Source organism: Bactrocera dorsalis, chromosome 3 (assembly GCF_023373825.1).
Source record: "Bactrocera dorsalis isolate Fly_Bdor chromosome 3, ASM2337382v1, whole genome shotgun sequence".
Lineage (NCBI taxonomy): Eukaryota > Metazoa > Arthropoda > Insecta > Diptera > Tephritidae > Bactrocera > Bactrocera dorsalis.
The window spans coordinates 25,139,125-25,158,194 of NC_064305.1; the positions used below are offsets into that span (position 1 = coordinate 25,139,125).

The 19,070-nt window shown below is 29.2% G+C and overlaps 1 protein-coding gene across 2 annotated transcripts; it reads left to right on the forward strand.

The window, feature by feature from the left end:
* The first annotated feature begins 2,968 nt into the window (after positions 1-2,968).
* On the forward strand, positions 2,969-15,137 carry LOC105228701 (probable serine/threonine-protein kinase DDB_G0277165). Of its 2 annotated transcripts, none has more exons than XM_011208637.4 (3): positions 2,969-3,316; positions 6,611-6,695; positions 9,462-15,137. In XM_011208637.4, the coding sequence occupies exons 2-3, from the start codon at positions 6,653-6,655 to the stop codon at positions 10,724-10,726; spliced, it is 1,308 nt and encodes a 435-aa protein (XP_011206939.2). In that variant the 5' UTR covers positions 2,969-3,316; positions 6,611-6,652; the 3' UTR covers positions 10,727-15,137. The 2 variants fall into 2 exon arrangements, with proteins under 2 accessions (XP_011206939.2, XP_011206940.2); XM_011208638.4 differs by having other exon boundaries at positions 2,969-3,303.
* Positions 15,138-19,070: the final 3,933 nt, after the last annotated feature.

Genomic DNA, 19,070 nt, shown 5'->3' on the forward strand with positions numbered 1-19,070 from the left:
CGAATAGTCCTACACTTAATAATTAATTTTATAAGTAACGTTAACTTAGTTCCTCTCTAAGAGCTTTTCAAACAAACTTCAAAACTTGGGATTATAAAACCAAAAAGATGTGAAAAACTTTGATTTCAGGGCAGTCTTTAAACATCCATTTTCATCGCTGCAAAACATCTTACACATACTTACTAAAGTTAGCTTAAAGAACTTAAATGAAAATGAAGATGAGTGGAACCTTCCAATGCAAAAATTATCAAAGATAATACAAATTTATTTTAGTATGTTCAACTTTTTGGAATTGGACTGCTTTTCATTTCACATAACTATGGAGCATTTATGTTGAGCTTTTCGGAGCTTTCGGTAGTAAAAAGTCACACACATGGTTTGTTTCGTTAGAGAAATTCTCAAATTGAATTATTTTGCTTGTATGAATAAAAGCGAAATGAAAAAAACTAATATGAAATTAAATTTCTTCGCTGCAAAACATCTTATACCTACCTCTTCAAAAGAGCTTAAAGCTCTTAAATGAAAATGAAGTCATAATATGGAACCTAGTTATGCAAATGTTGCAAAAAAAACGGAAAATTTTCAACGTTTATTCCTTTGGAGTTGAAGTACTATCATTTTGAGCTTAAAGCTTGCTTCTCAATCTCCTTTATATTTGACAGAATAAAGTAAAATATTTTGAGCATATTTTAACCATAGTATATATCTCTTTTTATGTATATTTATTTTTTCCAAGCTTAAAGCTTAATTTTCGTACCATACCAAAAGCTCTTGAAATCAATATATCTACAAAAAAAAAACAAATAATGATCTGAAAGCTTTCAAAGCTTTGTACATAATTCTTCAATTTAACCGAAACACCATTAAAATGTGGCTGGCGTTAACGTGTATTGAAATACTGCCCTTTTTACACTCGGACTAACTTATTTCTTATACCGATATTGAGCTCCCAGCTTTCTCCTAACACGTCAATGAAAAATTACAATAAACATTTGTTTTCATGAAAATTAATACAAAGATTTCTACCAGCATTTTGGCTATGCAGTTTGGCGAGCTTTAAAAACTCATTTCTAAAGTTTAGAAAATCTCATTCAGATCGATTTGCTGCTTCTGTACTCATTAAATGCTTTCTATAAAATTCTATTAAATTTATAAATTTGAACACATTACCGATGTTTGTTAGTAAAAATAGTTTAGTGGTGTTAGCGCACCCTCTCCATTTTATTATAATACTTATAGTGATATACTTATTTATATCTAGTATTTTAAAGCAAATAAGTATTTTTTATAAAATATTTTCTCTCTATTTTTTCATTTTTATATATTAAATTGCACCAATTTGCCACTGAAACAAATACCAATATTGCCGTACAGCTCATACGGATCAGCGCGTGCTTTATCCACAGTGTCCGGTGCTAATTAATGGCATTTTTTATACAATTAGGTAACAGAAAACCGTTATTAATTGAAACAAATTATATAGTTTCTTTCCTAATTTGCGGCTTAAAAGCTTTACGCTTACAGGGTAAGCTTATATGTGGCAGGAGCTTACATAACATATTAAAGCTTTCACTTAGCTCAAATACATTTATGCAGTAGCTTATATATACATAAAGATGACTCAAATAAACTCAAGACTCTTCACATTTACATTGTTTCTCCAGAAAAGCTTATGTGTGCTTTTTATCTTCTTTATTCCATTATATACTTATTTAGTATGTGTAGAACTGTGTTTGCAAAGCTTTGTATTTTCGAACAAAATGTATTGAGTTTATAATATATGTATGATATATAAAATAACTTTGAATAATTTTGACATTGGAATAGTTTTTAATGTCTTAAGTAGGCAAATCAAAAAAGGTTTAATTTGTCAGACTTTTAATATGGCGAAAACTTTTTTATAAATCTTAAAGTTTTCGTGCTTAGCACTGTGAAACCTCAATTTTTATAAATAACCAAATTTTTCGTATAATTTTTTAAGCTTTCATGCTTACTTCCAAGCACTCAAATCAAACTTAAGGCAATTTTAAGTGTTTCATTATTAATACGAAAATAAATTTCATTAAATTTGTAGAGCTCTAAGCTTTCACAAAATTTTTCCGAAAATTTTTTGCGTGAAAAGCTAAATTCATTAAATTGCCAAATTACTCGAATATTTATTACAGCTCCATTACTTAAAAATATGAAATCTCAATTTTCTATACCCCAAATTCACGAAAAAATTTAAAGCAATTTTAAATGTTTCATTGTTAATACGAAAAAACTGCTATTAAAGTTGTAGAGCTATAAGCTTTCATAAAATTCTTGCTAAATTTCTTATGTGAAAAGCTAATGCAAAGCATTGCTAATACAACCAAAACAGTATTTGTTAAAGTTGTAGAGCTTTAAGCTTTCATACAATTTTGCCATAATTTATTGCCATAATTTACCTTAATTTCCAAACTATTTAATATTTGCATTCATATTCGAAACTGAATATTATAAGCGCAACTTCCATACATCCTCTACAGCATTTGAGCTTTACAAGCGTTCTCCTCCAAAAATTAAACATATTGAGTGAACTTTAGTTTTGCGAGGACAGAAACACAAATTACTATGGACATACAATTACACTTACCTTAAAATATCTAAAGCTTATCCTTCAGTTAATAAAATTCCCAAAAATTTATTCATACTGTCCTAACCAAATTCACCAAAATTAAGGCGCCGTGTTAAAAAGCTTCACTTTCAAATTAAAAACCACGCACTATCACCGATATTTTACTTAAATTTTTTTTTTTTTTAAGACAAAAACAACTAAGTTCGACATTTTTACAGTTATTTTGTATACGTAATATTCGTAAATTTTACTCAAATGTCAAAACTTGTATATATTTTCTTTCTTTTTTCTCTTTCTCTTTTTTGTATATTTCTAGTGCCGCCTATTAGGATATGTAACTGTTACTGCATAAGACAGCTCATTAGTTCATAAGCTCACTAAAAAAAACAAATTAAAAAACTGAAATTAAACCAATCGATAAACAAAATCAAAACTCGTTTATCAAAATCGAAGTAAATTCAATTTTGGTCAAAGCAAAATCGAAAGTGTTAGGACTTCAAAACATTCCTTAGTGAAAATTTACAACAAAAGCACTGCTAAACAAATTGAATAATTGCGAACACTTTCAATCACAATAAAATCAAAAGAAAGCATTTAATTAAGTTACTATCGAATTGCCATCTGCAAAATGACGAAAGCTACAGCAAACGAAATCAAAAGCAAAAACGTTCAAAAAGCGTACGAAATGCGCACAAAACAGAGAAGTGAGTTGAAAAAGTGAGTTGAATAGCTTTTTACTTGCAACTACAACAACTGAACTTGCAATTATAATCATGTGAAAGCTTCCAGCTTACGCTTGTGCTTTCAAGCTTTAAAGCTTGCCTTATTTACATGCTTACCGCCATACTTTCACTATACTCTTCTTCTACTTGAGTTTTCCAAACTCTTCTTTTAAGCTACTTGTGCTACTTTTAATATGAAAATCAGCTTTCTAGTCTTATTTTACACTGATCTATTAACGGTACTTGAATGGTTATCCTAAGCCTCATTTTTTGTTCCTTTATCTTTTAATTTTTTTTTATATATCTAGTTGTGCTTTTGGCCTTGTTCTACACTGGTTAAACGCCTAAATGTATACCATAGGCTTTGTGTGTGTTTATAAGTTTGCAGAAAAATGGATTCCTCATAAAATAATAACAAAACAATGTATTTTCTGTTTCACTATATATGAAAGAAAAGTAAGCAACTTACTAAAGCTTAGCTATTTAGCTTTCATTTAAGTTCGCTTATGTAAGCTTATTTAGAAATCTAGTTAATTTTTTACTCTCAAATAAAATATTTATACCATGAAAATGTCATAGTTTTAGTTTTTATAAGTACTAACCAGACAGCGTATATTTTTTGGTAGTATAGAAATATGAAAATTTGTTCAATGATTGTTAATCAGCACTGACAGAGCTTATGTTATTTTGATTGCTTCATATTTTCAGAGCTTTAATCTCAAAGGAAAACAGCTGAAATTGAACTCACACGTAGTTAATTTCGGTTTAACTTCTGAATTATTTAAAATGGTATAAACAAATTAATGTTCTCAAGCAATTCATTTTTGACTTCACTTGTGAAAGCTCGACTGATTTTATGCTGCAAGACGATTGCTTTAAGGAAAATACTGTTATAGTTTTTCACTGTATTTAGAAATACCGAGAGCTTTCAATTTAAAATGATAAATAAACTAAATATTTTTCAAAATTACTAAAAATTAAAATATTTGTTAGGAACAATATTTATTTATTAAAAATGTATTAAAATGATATTGTGAAATCAAGCTAAGTGCAACCCGAAAAATGATTTCCAGAGCTTTTCGTCAGCTGAAGAGTTTAAATATTCATTATTACAAAATGTACAAGGCTTAAACTGAGAGTTTTAACCTCAGAGCTTTTACACTTATGATACCTAAAAGTTCCGTTCTCTTAAAAAGCTTTTTAGAAAGCTTATTTGCTATATTTTTCAGTTATAATTTTAAAAATCCAATATTAAAGCTTTTGTGCATATTTTTTGAAGATTAGTTAAGGACACTGACTTATAAGACGGCAAAGCTCAGAGCTTTTAATTTGCATTTTCAATATTAAAAACGGTACAAGTCTAAACTCAAAGTTTTTACGCTTACAACATTTAACGGTTCCGTTCTCTTTAATAAACTTTTCGAAAATCTCTCTTCAAAGAAATAATTTATTTTGAACTTCAAATATGCTTTAACTAGCCGATATTATACTTCTGAGCATATTTCCTTAAATAGCATTTAACACACTGACTTATAATATAATAGTGCAAAGCTCATTTCATATGCATGAGCTTTCATATTAAAAATATTTTTTATGAAATAACTATTTTAAAAGATAACGATCATAAAACCAGCAAACAAAGCGTTCTACCTCTCCAGTATAATTTGTTTATTACATGTATGCCATGTAACCAGCTAACCTAAAAGTTGCTTTCAAGAAATCATTTTAACTATTAACTTACTTATATATTTATTGACCTAAAAAATTCAAAAGCTCCAACCTCGAAAAGCTTTCAAAGAAAATATAAAAATATTTAATAATGATATATAAATTCCTCCAAAAATAGTTAAATAAGTGATAATTTTGAAATTTTTGCTTTGCTGTAATCCACATAAAAAGCTCTCCATTGAACGTCTTTGACGAATCTCTGGTAAACTAATGCACAAAGCTTTGAAGTTATGGTCGTAAAAAGCTCTCTATTTAAAATTTTAACGAGATATTACTACACAGAGCTTATAAACATTTTTCCATGAACTTTTTAATATTTTACGGATTTTATTTCAAGAAATTTACTCTAAAGCTCGCAAGCTATTAACTAATAACTTAAATTTTTTTAAACTTTCACTTGACTTTAATATTTCATCATTTATTAGTAAATATTTTTAATTACTCCCCTTAACACTTCAAAATATTATGAATAATTACTGACGAAATAAAAAAAAAAAAATTATGCGCTTTTTCAATGCATTACTAATTACGCGTCGCAGCAACACAAACTTCAATTCCATACAACCAAATTAATTAACGCTTTATCATAATTATTTTTAGTACTTATTGCGCGCTGTCAGAGCGACATTATTCAATATACATATATATATTTATATTTATAGATAGACTTTTATATAGAACTAGCAATTAAAATTAGCAAAGATTTGCATAGACCATTTGTGCAAAAAAAAACTTTATGCAAATGCGAAAAGTTATTTCAAAATGACATATAGCTTATAGTACACATTAAGCAACAGCGCAAACCAGCCGACGGCATACCCGAAATATAGCAATTTTAGTACGAGAGTGCCGCTCAAAAAGCGCCAAAAGAAGCTGTTGCCATAGTAAATGCCCAGCGTTGTGCCGTAACTACAAAATTGATATTGAAATTATTAAACATAAACATTTATATTTACATAAAAAAAAAACAGAAATTGTATTTGTATTTGTATTTACATAACGCTATTATTGATTATTTTTATATTATGTATGTATTATAGACTCATAGTAAACATGTGATACTAATTTTTGCTCTTTTTTCTTTCTTTTTTTCTTCTCTTCTCATTTTTTTGTCTGACCAAAAATAAAAATATATATTTGTACTTGCAAAAACAAATGCGAAAAATTGCAAAATTTTGCTAACGAAAAACCAAAACGACGAAAATGTGCCAACAAAAAATATTTGATTTAATTTTATTTCGAAAAAATATTGGATTATTGGATTATTTTTCGCTGTTATGCGCTGCTCGAAATTATTTCCGTTACTTTTCCATTTTTTCCTTTTGCCAAATATACCGTATTTGTTTGACTGATTGGTTATTTGATTTGATGTAATTTCGTACAACTTGTTTTGTGCCCGCATCCGTATTGAAATCGTAAACCGTTACGTAACGTATTTGAAACGCATCCGCATTGCCATACAATAAACAACAACAACTACAACTACACATAAAATCCAATTATTGTTGCACAAACGTACAACAATAATCGTAATAACAACAACAACAACAAATCGTAATAGTTACTGGACACCCTCCCGGTGTGCCAAGATTTCAATAGATCTATGTGCAGTCGGTTAAATTGTAGATTCGTTCATTTAACTGAAGGTAAGTGCATGCTATTGCTACTTTCTTTTTAGTTCCTAGCTAGTTTTAGTATTTTTTATTTAGTTTATATTTACCGTTATATTTTTAGTAATTTTTTGCGTACCATTTATGTGCGTATGTTCGTATATTTAGCTAACTGCGCACACGACACGCCTACCCAGTGCGAACCACATATAATTTGCTTTAAATTACAGCTGCTTTATATTAATATAACTTTAGTGTACTTTCTGAGAATTATAGCTACTGCTTTTATAGTATTTATATGGTATTAAAAAGTAGCGTTTTCATTTAATTTAGTTTTCATTTTGTAATATTTGGCATTAAAAAATTTTGCTGAGCGCTTTAATGTGCTCAGTTAAAAATATTAAATATTAAGGAAAAAAAACAAAAAAAATTTTTAAAAATAATAAAAAATTCACAACAATATGAAAAAAGTAACACAAATATAAAAAATCAAAGGTTTTCCCAAAATCTATGAATATATGTATCTTATAATGGCTTCTTAATTTCTATTCTAAATCAACATTTCCATTACAATAATATTTATAAAAATGTTAAAATTAAATTATTTATAACAAATATTATTATTATATTTGTTTTAAGAAATCTAATATTACGGAATTTTGCAGGCAGTTTCAAAATTCTGTGATTTACCGTATAATATTTCCTATTTAGTTACTTTTAACTCAAAATTCAGTAACTTAACGTACCCGTCTACCCACTAACTTTGTATTCATCGCCGCTATTGTCGCTTATCAGCTGGCAACAACAACGTATTTACATACAGGGACAAGGGCACATTAATATTAAAGATATCACCAAGAAAAAGTGATAAGCTGAAACATTTCTGAACAACCTTCGTAAGATATCTAATTTTGTAGGCATTTCAATATCATGCTAGACATACAATTGTCTGATTAGAACGAAACACCTGTTAACGAAATGATTGTGAATTGAATGTCAGTGAATTTGACGCAATGAAAGTCTATCTCAGGATATTGTTAGATATTGTATTAATTTAACAGTTTCATAACCCTATTTCATTATTCCGAGAAGACCGGAAGTATGTAAAAAAGACTGAAGAAATTTTCAAGCGTCATCTATCGGAAGCTTTTTATGTACCATATGTTTCGGCTTATGCTATCGAAAGGTGATTCAAGTAAGAACTCATACAAAAAAAAGTTTCACAAAATATTACATCTTTTACTTATCAAAAAATCTCAGAGCGGGCATATATGTAATTGATCATAACCGCGCTTTAACAAACACATTTTTTCTGGTCACTTTCTGAGTACCTATAACATAAGCCTTCATTTCATAAATCATTATTAGACTATTTTGGACAGGCTAAACAATTAATAATATTAATATAATTTTAACAGAGACCCATTTAGTAAAGACAAGTGTAGTACTTGAGATATTAAAGCGTATTGTAATCATAAATGAAACCCGAATTGAACCTAGTAAAATCAGTAAGCCAAAGCAACCTGATCTGGGCCTTGACTGCTTACTTACGAACAATACTTCCATGTCTTACTAAAAGAAGACTTTTGGCACATTTACTATACTGCTTGGAAGTTGACAACGAATCGCTGATACGAATTGAAACTGAACCACAAATCACTGATGCAAAGCGTTCTATAGGGAAAACTAGTTTGGCACAAAAATTTACTGTATTCTACAACTTCCGTTTGTATCAGACATTTTTAAGAAATACTTCTACTTATATCTTTTGTTGTTATTAAGTGTAACTCTAATTTAATTGAAGTTATCATGGCTCTCTAGCAGTCCACTTTATTGGTAGGAAAGAAAAACTTTTGTTAATATTTTTACGCTCACATTTATAAATATAAAGGAGTCAGGTGAAGTAATTGGGGAACTTGATTACCACCGAATCAGTTTAGGGATTCAGAGATTTTTGACCTCAGAAGGTCAGTTGTCACACATACGCTTCATCGTATTTTAAAGCGGGTGAAGACTGCTAAATACTGTAAACAGTTCTTGTGTGCTTTTCTTTCTGAATTAAATGAAGGCTGTTTATAGTATATGCCCCAGTTTCGGCACTATCTTCAAATTATCACGCAATTCGAAGCCATCCGTATATAATATCATTTAATCCATCGCTCTCTCAATTTTAAAAAACGAACTAGGCTTCGACATTGCGGGAAGCTTGAGTATTTACGATTTTCGTTCTGAAAGATCTAAAGAATCTTGCTTAGGGTTCAAAAATTTGATGTATAGTCTAAAAAAGCTTCTAGCGCGATAGAGAAAGTAGAGTAGCTTATAATATATAGAGTTCCAGAGATCTGTGTCAAACGAAAATTCAACAGAACCTAAAATTTTTGGACCGTTGGTCTTTAATAACGCTATATAATATGTAAACTATAATATATACGTTTATGTAAATTTATATAAAACGAATTAACGAATTCGCATTCAAATTTTAAGTTCATTTAATTATACATACATTTATAAGATTAAAGATGATCTGACTAATTGAATTATATTAAATATATGTTAATATATTAATTACCAGCACTAAACACACACAGTTATTAATGTTTTATTCTCTCCTCTTACACGCATACACGCACACGCACACTCACACAGGCAAAGAAATATTATATAAATATATATATTTATATTATATTTGTAAATTATTTGTGATACAAAATAACGAGAAAAGAATTAATATAAAAATTCGCTAATCTATTTTTTATGCATTTCTCTCATTTATGTTTCACCCACTATTCGTCGAACCGTTAGATGACAAGGTTGAAGTATGTGATCAACGTGTGGCTGTATGTCGCGATCATGCCAACGGTCAATGCAGACGTAAGCAATGTAAATATTATCATATACCGATCGTGTTGCCGCCGGCGAATGTTATGGCTGCCATCATTAATACGAACAATAACAACAATAATAACAATAACAGCATGCATAGCAACAGCAGCAGCAGCATTAGCAGCAATGCAAGCAGCCATGGCAGCAGTAACAACAACAGCAACAACAACCACAACCAGAACAATCAATTGCATACAATCTCACAGCAGCAGCAACAGCAACAACAAAAGCAAGCACATGAACAGTATCAGCAGCATGCCAAGTCAGCAGCAGCAGCGACAGCGACAGCAACGACTGGCATTGCCACCAACTACAATAATAATTTGATAATAATCGAACCGCAGCAACATCATCTTCACCAGCAACAACAACACTACAATTATCTACACAACAACAATTACACGACCACACACTACAGCCCGAGTAACAGCAGCAGCAGCAGCAGCTCCGCAAACAACAACAATAACAAGCACGTCACGCATACGATCTACCAACAACAACCAGCCACTTTCCATCTACCACACTTCACCTGCCATTCGCCCTACTCACCATCCTCAGCATCGTCATCGTCATCCTGCTCCATTGCCACCTCCCCGACAGCGTTCACATCGGCGACCGCAACACTGCCGACCACCTCCACGGTGACCGTGCCCACTGCTATTGCCACCATGCCAGCAGCACAGCCACCACCACCACGTGCTACTGCCTATCTGAAGGCGGCGCCGTCACATCTCACCGCCTATGCCAGCAGCGGCGCTTATGAATTGACCACAGGCGCGCCCACATTGTTGCTCAGTAGCGATTACAATTCAAATTGCATTCCAATTTTGGCAGCGCATCAACAGCAACAACAACCACAATCACCGTTGGCCACAGCAGCATCGTATATTTATCCGGCGCATCATCAGCAGCATAGCGCCGCCGCGGCGCAACAACATTTAATGAAATATGCCGCAGCCGCGGCACAGGCGGCACAACATCAATTTCATTATGCCACCGCGCCACAAATACTCACCGCCGCGGCGCCGCAACATATGCTAGCGACAGCGGTGACATCAGCCGCTACCGCGCCGCATACGCATGTTTTGAGTGGCGTGGCAACCACAACAACGCCGCTCGTGGTGGCCACAACAACGGCGACTGGCGCGGCGGTAAGCGCACCGGTGCTTGGTGGTTGCATATGAAATGCGCCATGTGGCAGTAGCAGCAACTGCGCGTACCAGCAGCGGCAACAGCAACAACCAGTAGCACTACAATATCAGTGGCAACATCAACAACAGCAATTCATTTACATGGGCAATAATGGCGGCGTTTAAGCGCGCGCGACACTTTGCACTCAACGCGCTGCGCCTGTCTCCACGCGCGCGCGGTACTACATGAGCAAGCGCACGGCGCGGTATAGCACAGACGTTGTGCGCGGCGTAAGTTGTCAACAACATTTCCAATTCACACTCGAATATTTTTAGCAATAAGCACCACATATTCGCATACCTAGTTATAATATGTTTATGCATGTCTGACAGACAGCTAAAATTGGTTGTCAGCCGCGCCGCTATGCAGGTGTTAGTGAGCGGCTGTGTTTTTGTTAATTCAATTTTGCTTTATTTCTAATTAGTTTTTACGCACTCAGTTTGTTAAATATGTAATGTTTACTGTTTTATTTTGTTATTTGAAAAAAAAAAAAATTCAAAAATATTCTCATTGTAACTTGTTTGTATAGACTTATAAGTATCAATTAGCAATTAACGATTACCGATTGTCTATTACCCATCACCAAGTAATTTATGTAGTATATACTCGTATGTATATAATCTAGTATATAATTTTGTGTGTTGCAAGTTAAAACAAAACGGATCATAAATAAGATACACGAAATACTCATTACCAGCAATAGTTTACTGTTATTTTCTTTACAATGTTGTTACTTTAAATTATTCGTATATTTTTTTAGTGATCACTGGCGGGTTAACGCTTTAGTGTTTCAAACCGTAAAAAAGTGGCATAAAAATCGAAAGAGTCAGTTTAGAGTCATTTGGCTCCATATAAATGTAATTGTGGGGTTAAACTTTACGCTCAAAAAAAGTTGATAATAAAAAACTTCAAGTTGCAGTGCTTTCCAGAGAGTTAATATCTTTATTTTTTCAAAGAAAGAATAGAAATAGAAGCAATACCGGCAGTTATAAGTTGTACAATAATCTACTTGGATTTAGTGAGTGACCAAGCATCAAGTTGAGCAAAAATTTTAATATTAATTTCTGGAGAAATAGAGTGAATTCAGCTTGTGGTGACTGCTCCGGGGGAGTGAAGAAAGTAGTAATAGAGAAGAAATATGAGGTAGATACATATATAACAATAGCCTAAGAAAAAGCTCTCGAAAGAAAGTTTCTGTCTACTCTCTCACTACTATGTAGAACTTCGCACGTGTTATTAACGACATAAGAAAAAGACTGAAGTTAATACCTACTATCGAGTTATAAGTGCTTAGCTGGAGTAAATTTTATAGAATATCGCAAGCTTTTGATAACCGTTTCACTCAAATGCCATCAATTTACTCTCCTCCACGAACATTTATTTTCTATTAAAATGAGGAAAGCAAATAGGCTGGCAACTCCATAAACAATTATTGCTATGAGAATCTTCGAAAATTATAAAGTATGAATATATAAATAACAGGCATTGAAAGCCTTAAGAATTTATGAACAAACTGATGCGGAGTTGTAGTCTAAGGTTACACAGTTTTATAGAAAGGTGATTGCCCTCAGAGTTTTGAGTTTTAGGAAACCAACGCTAATGTGACGCAAACAAAACAGCTGATAGCTCGAACTCTTCAAGAGCATAACACTGCTGAGATTTATTAAACTATCGGCGAGTGAAATAAATCACTTTAAGGAGTGGCCACAGATCACAAAACTAAAAGTTTGGAATTTTTTTTTATAAAAAAATGTTTGTAAACATTTTTATTAATTAATTCTAAAAAAATTTTGTTATTATTTTATTTATTTTTTATAATTTATTTATTTTTTTGTAATCATTTACGTTTTTTACGTTTTTTAATGTTTTTTTTTTTATTTATTTTTATATTATTTATTTTTTGTATTACTTTTGTAGTATTTATACTACTTCATTTTTTAATTTTTTTTCTTATTAATTTTGGTTCCTTTATATTTTCGTAACAGAAACTGTATTCGATTTCCTCATTCACCTAACCTCAACACACACATGTACACACTAGAACAACTTTCAACTTATCACAATAAATGAGGCAACAATTAAAGGTTGATGAACTATTTACAAAAATATTGAAAACAAAAAATAGCAAATAGTTTTAAACTAACAACTACAACATTTAGCAGTGAATAAAAGTAATAATAAAATATTAAAATAATAAAAATAATAATCGTGTAATTTTATAAAGTGCAGTAGAACTTGAATGAGTTCTGAGTGGAACTACACTTAAAAAACTACGAAAAAATTAAAAGTAAAATAAAAAATAATATTATATATACACTTTAATATACATGAGGTTGTAGGGGTAAGATTGAACATTAAAAAAATAATAATTAATAAATAAATAAACACTTTAATAATTTAATTAAAGAAAAAGTAAATTTACTACATTAAGCAACTCTACAAACACTAAACAAAATACACTTGAAAAACATAGCATTACAATAGTTTAGATATTACACATTTAACATTTTTGAACGGTAACATTAGTGTAGTTGTAGTTTACGAAAGTTACGAAAACGAAAGTTACATAAATGCCCATCTGCGAGGAGATCGGCAGATGTACAGTGGCAGTGCTCAGAGCGCGATTTGAAGCGAGAGGCGGGCTGTGTATAAAGAAACTGTTTTTTTGATGTGTATTCAACAACGGTAAAGCATTAAATAAAATTTTACTGAACTTAGTTATGCAATTTTAACTCTAGTGTTCCATTTTTTCAGCAAATGAAATATAAAAAAAATAAGAATAAATAAAAACACGACCACAATAACAATACTAAAAAAATATTTATATATGTTTGTACATACGATACATACACACATAAGTAAAACAGAACTCTTTCACAGTAAAAGTTTTGAAAGAACATAACCTAAAACTTAAACAATAGAAACAAAAACAAAATCACATTTTAAACACTACACTTAAAGAAAACCTACAAAATTCTGGACAAAAAGACGATAGCTTAAGAAAAACGTTAAAAATACAAAAACCGAATTAAATAGAAACTGAAATTCAAAAACCAAGAACCAAAAACCGTTAACTAACAAAAAATTAATTTTAATAGCAAATGATTTACATAAAGAAAATAAGCTAAAAATGAAATCATTTGCGATAAGCAAACCAGTACAGTCACGTCCTATTTTTGCAACAACGACTAATTACTAGACAAAACAAAAAATAAACCAAAAGCATAAAACAACAATTACAACAATAGCGGTATCATTTATTAAACTAAACGTTTAAAATTGCTGCTACACTGAGCAAAACAATATAGTGTGTATTGGAATTAAGAAAAATTTAAATTCTTTTTTACAATTTGTAGAACCAACTTGACGTTAATAACGGCAATGAAGAAAAGCAATTGCAGTTAAAATAAATTAATTATATATCCAATTACCATAAAAAATTCAAAACAAAATATATAAAATATTTTTTATAATAAAATAAAATTGTTAAAGTAGCAGTCAATAACACATTTAGCGAAATGCCGTTAACTGGTGGCATAAAAATCAAACCCATGGAATTAGTTTGAGAAAAGTTTTGAAATTTTTTTTATTCTTTTATTACAATAAAAGCGACAAATCAGCGAATAAATTTTAGAAAGTGTGCGCCCAATTAAAAATTAATTTTTCTTATATTTCATTTCAACGAAAAACTGAAATTATTTATAAAAGAATTATTATTTGGATACTGCGTAGAGTTAAATAACAGTTTTTTTTTTAATGCCGATATTGGAATATTATTTTATTTTAATTATAAGTTTAAATTTTTTTTTTTTCAAAGATACAATTATGAGTATTTTATATAGTTTAACAATTATAGTTAAATTGTTTTATAAAAAAAATATATTTTAATAAAAAAAGGTTTTTAAATTTTTTTTTTCATTTTATTTAAATACTTTTTATTAAATATTTCATTTATAATAACTATAAATTTTAAATATTTATTATTTAGTATTTAATTAAAATACTACATAAATACTACAAAGTTTTTCACTTTTTGTAATAAATTTAAAAATTAAAATTAAAAAAAAAATTATAAAAACTAATGCCAAATTTTTCAGATTTGTTGAAATTTTGTTATGAATAATTTTTTCCTTTTTATTGAAAAGTTATTGACTCTAAAATTAAAAACATAAACTCACATATGTAAGATTGAATGTTTTCAAAACAAAAACAGTTAATTATTTCAGATATTTATTTAAAAGTATACTTTTTTAAAAACTGCAAAACATCTCAAATATTTCAGACAAAAACAACTAAATTTCAATTTTTCACACAATAAAAAGGAACTAATCAACACAATAACTGAAGAGGCACACTTAATATTAATTGCAATAACATTAAAAGTTAAATAAACAAAAAAAACAATATTTACATATAAAAACGTTGTGTACATAAGAAAAATAAATAAAATATAAATAAATAATTGTATTGTGTAATTTATGAAGTTTTAACATAAATTACTTTCGATATTACCTTAAAAATCGACACCAACACACACTTAATTAATTAAATTTTTTTATGTAAATATGCAGTGAATAATTTTCAAACAAAAATAACTAAAATTATTGCAAATTGTGAAAAAATTGCAATAAAAATAAAAAATTATTTGAATAAAAATTAAAAAAAAATTATATTTATTAATGGCAACTTAAAATGAAATGTGATCTTTTAAAACAAAAATAAATTAATGTTTGTAACATGTGTTAAAAACAAAAAAAAAAAATTCAAACCACACACACACATATGCAAAAACAAGCAAAGAAAAACTTGTTACTGGTACTAAAAGGGAAAACTTAACTGTAAAACACATACAAAATTAAAATTAAAAATTAAATTTAAATTAATTTTCATTGAACATGCAATTACTAACTGTCATGTGTAAGTATGTGAAAAACAACATGCGTAATCAATAATAAATGGAAAATAAATCAAATAACTATTATATAACATTTTTTTAATACTCAAAAATATTGACGACGAACTCGTACGCGAAGAACGACATTGATATGTGCATAGATACTGGAAATGGTATATATTTACTTACATATACATATTTATAGCATATACATACATATATATATTGTATAAATATATATTCATCGTACTTATTTAAGGGCTGGTTATAATCAACGGAAATTTCTGGTAAAAAAAATATATAATTTTTTTAATTAAATATTTTTCATTAATTTTATTAACTTTTTTGTGAATTCTATGATTTCTGGTACAAAACTATTGTATTCATTAAATTTTTTTTTAATAATTTTTGTATTATTTTTTGTTTAATCTTTATTAATCTTTTTAATTTTTATTAATATCTTTGTAAATATTCTGACTTTCAGAACAACCAAAAAATATTTAGAATTCTCACACTTTTTTTTACTTAAACAAAACTATAAAAACTTGAAATAATAGCTGAAAATATAAAAACTCTTGCAGTTAATCATTTTCTTTATGAAACACTTTTTTCTACACAATCAGCTGTGGAGCATATACATAGTCGCTCCTCTGTTTCCCTCTCCTTTTCTCATTTTTACATCTTTCTAAATCAATTAACAATTAAAAAAGTACATTACTTATAATTAATTAAAAACAATTATAATTATTTTCCTCTCCTTTTCTCTCACTCTCTACAGATTTTCAAATAAAAAAAATATTCTATTAAAATTAATTATACAAAATTTATACGTATTAATAATGTTCTTTTACTCAAAAGTAGAACCTTATAATCCTAAATTGCTGTGCACAACAAATTTGGTTTAAGTCAATGATCGCTAAAATGCTTTTATTGTTAGTTTGTAATTAGATTAAACTACTTTTCAAAAAGCGCTGAAAAAATCGATAAAAGCTTGAAATTTACAGCAAACTTTTGAGCAAACTTTGTTATAGTTACATTTCAATATTTCTGTAATTAAATTTCCTCTCTTCCACGATATTTTTAAAATAATTTCATGGCATACAACTTTAAGTTTCGGTAATAATAATTCTGCATATATTTCGCGCTCTTCTGTCTTGCTGAATTTTCAATTTTTCTGATACGAAATTTCATTCCTGCTACCATCTATATTTTTTCATTACAAATTATTTAACTAATAGCACTTAAAATTTTATAAAAAAATTTTAAATATAACATTACTATACTGCAGACATTATCCAACACCAGTCCTTACCATAAAACCATACAAGTAACTCTAAAGCACATGAAAGCTCTCCCAAAAGCTCTTTTCTGAAATCACTTACCTAACAAAACTACACATTTATAACTGAAAGCAGCCAACTTATGCATAAATTAAGCCAACATTTTTAAGAACTTGAAATTTTTTGATGACCTACCTTACTCTTACCACACACGCTACTTTAATATCTACTCTACAACCTAACCTATACTACACTCTATCCAACTCTACACTCTACTCTTAAACAACCTAAGCAGAAGAAAACTAAGAAAAGAATGAATGCTTACAATTTATACAAAAAACATAACCCAGCAAGCAAAATTATACAGCAAGACAACTAAGTATAGACGAAACAACAACAACTACAACAATAAGTTAATTAAGAAAATGCCTAAATGAGTTTCCGTCCATTATAAACAGACCTTAAATTTTTATGCATGTGAAGGAAAATCAAACCAATTCATGAAAAAGTGTAATTTTATTAAATTAAAAAACAAAAATTTAAAACGTAAACAAAACAAACGGGAAATAAAATAAATGTTAATAGAAATAAAAATACAATTCAAATGAAAAAATTCAAAAATTGAGAACGAACGGTATAATATAAAAGTAGTGTTAAAGAAATATTGAAAAGTTAATGCGTCAAAAATATTTTTTGAAAATAAAAGCGAAATATTACAAAATATAATTTAATAAAAATAAAATAAATAAAAAACATATTGCAAAAATATGCCAAGACATAAATTAATCACAAAAACTGTTAAACGTTTCACTTAGCGGTGCAGAGAAATCTTTTTCAAAACTACACTAGAGTTATACACTGAGAAAATCAACCACAAACGTTTAAAATTTGTAAAACAGTTAGTTAAGCAAGTTAGCGGTAGTAGACCGTACAATAATTAGTTGGACCAAGTAAGGGTTAAATGAAGGCAAAGAAACGGTGTGGTAGACTAAGCAAATTTAAGAAAAATATTACAATATATACATTAATATATAAATGATAAAAAATATGCAACCACACAACAAGAATCACACATTTTAACAGTTACTATTAATTTTAAAAATATTATTATTATAAATAGTGTGAACAGTACATAAAAGAAAACACATTATACATATAAAATAAAATAATTCTACAACTTAAACAATTTTGAAAATGTTTTATGTAAAAAAATAACGAAATTATAAGAGCAAAAAAATATATATATATTTAAAAATAAATACTACAAATATAAAAACATGTTCTAAAGTTAATATATAAGTGAAAAAACAAAGAATATACAGTTGTAAAGCACGCACGAAGATAGGAGAGCATAAGCGAATAAGAGCGCATGCAAGAACGAGTGTAGTAGCGGTTTACATTTTGAGTAAACCGTTACACGAATAATGGCAGTGAATGAACAGTGCTTAAGGTGCTACACTGCGCGAAATGTGTTTGTAAATTAAAGTTTATTGACGCCGTAGGTACATTTTTTAAACGATTTTTGCAAGCAGACGTAAATAAGTGTGGTAAGCAGAGAATATTTGCGAGAATGTCTACAATAAGTTCCTTTTAGTATTCAGAAAAAAACAGCAAAATGAAATAAAAAAATAAAAGAAAAATGAAATACGAATGCAATAAACACTTCCTTTTTCGAACAAAATACAAATAAGTAAACAATAACAAATAGCAAAAACAATACACAAAGTAGTCAATAGTCATTGAACACTAAGAAAATACCATTATTTTCGATGCATCTTTATTTTTTCCTATTTATGCCATTCATTTTTCAAACGACGCGCCAAAAAACAGTAATAACAGAGAGAAATTGAAAATCTTAAATCAATACACATTGCGCGTTGAAAAAACGAACAGAGAGCGGAGAGATCAGTGAGCGCAGTTCGCGAGCGGCGCACGTAGAGACGCGCAAACAATGTAAACTAAAACGAAACTTTTATTTGCCTTAAAGTTTTATTAAAAAATACAATATATTATTAAATTAAATACTAGTAGTGATTAACGATAGTTTATGCAGAGAGCGAAGAGAGAAAAAATTAAGCAGAGGGTGCGCAGCAAACGCGAACATAAATGATTTCAATTTTAGTAACTTTAGTAATAGTTTGAAAGTGGGATAGCCAGAGTTGT

Coding starts and splice junctions, on each gene's coding strand:
- LOC105228701 (XM_011208637.4), top strand. CDS start 6,653: ATGTGCAGTCGGTTAAATTGTAGATTCGTTCATTTAACTGAAG. Junction 6,696..9,461: donor ATTCGTTCATTTAACTGAAG/GTAAGTGCATGC, acceptor TCGAACCGTTAG/ATGACAAGGTTGAAGTATGT.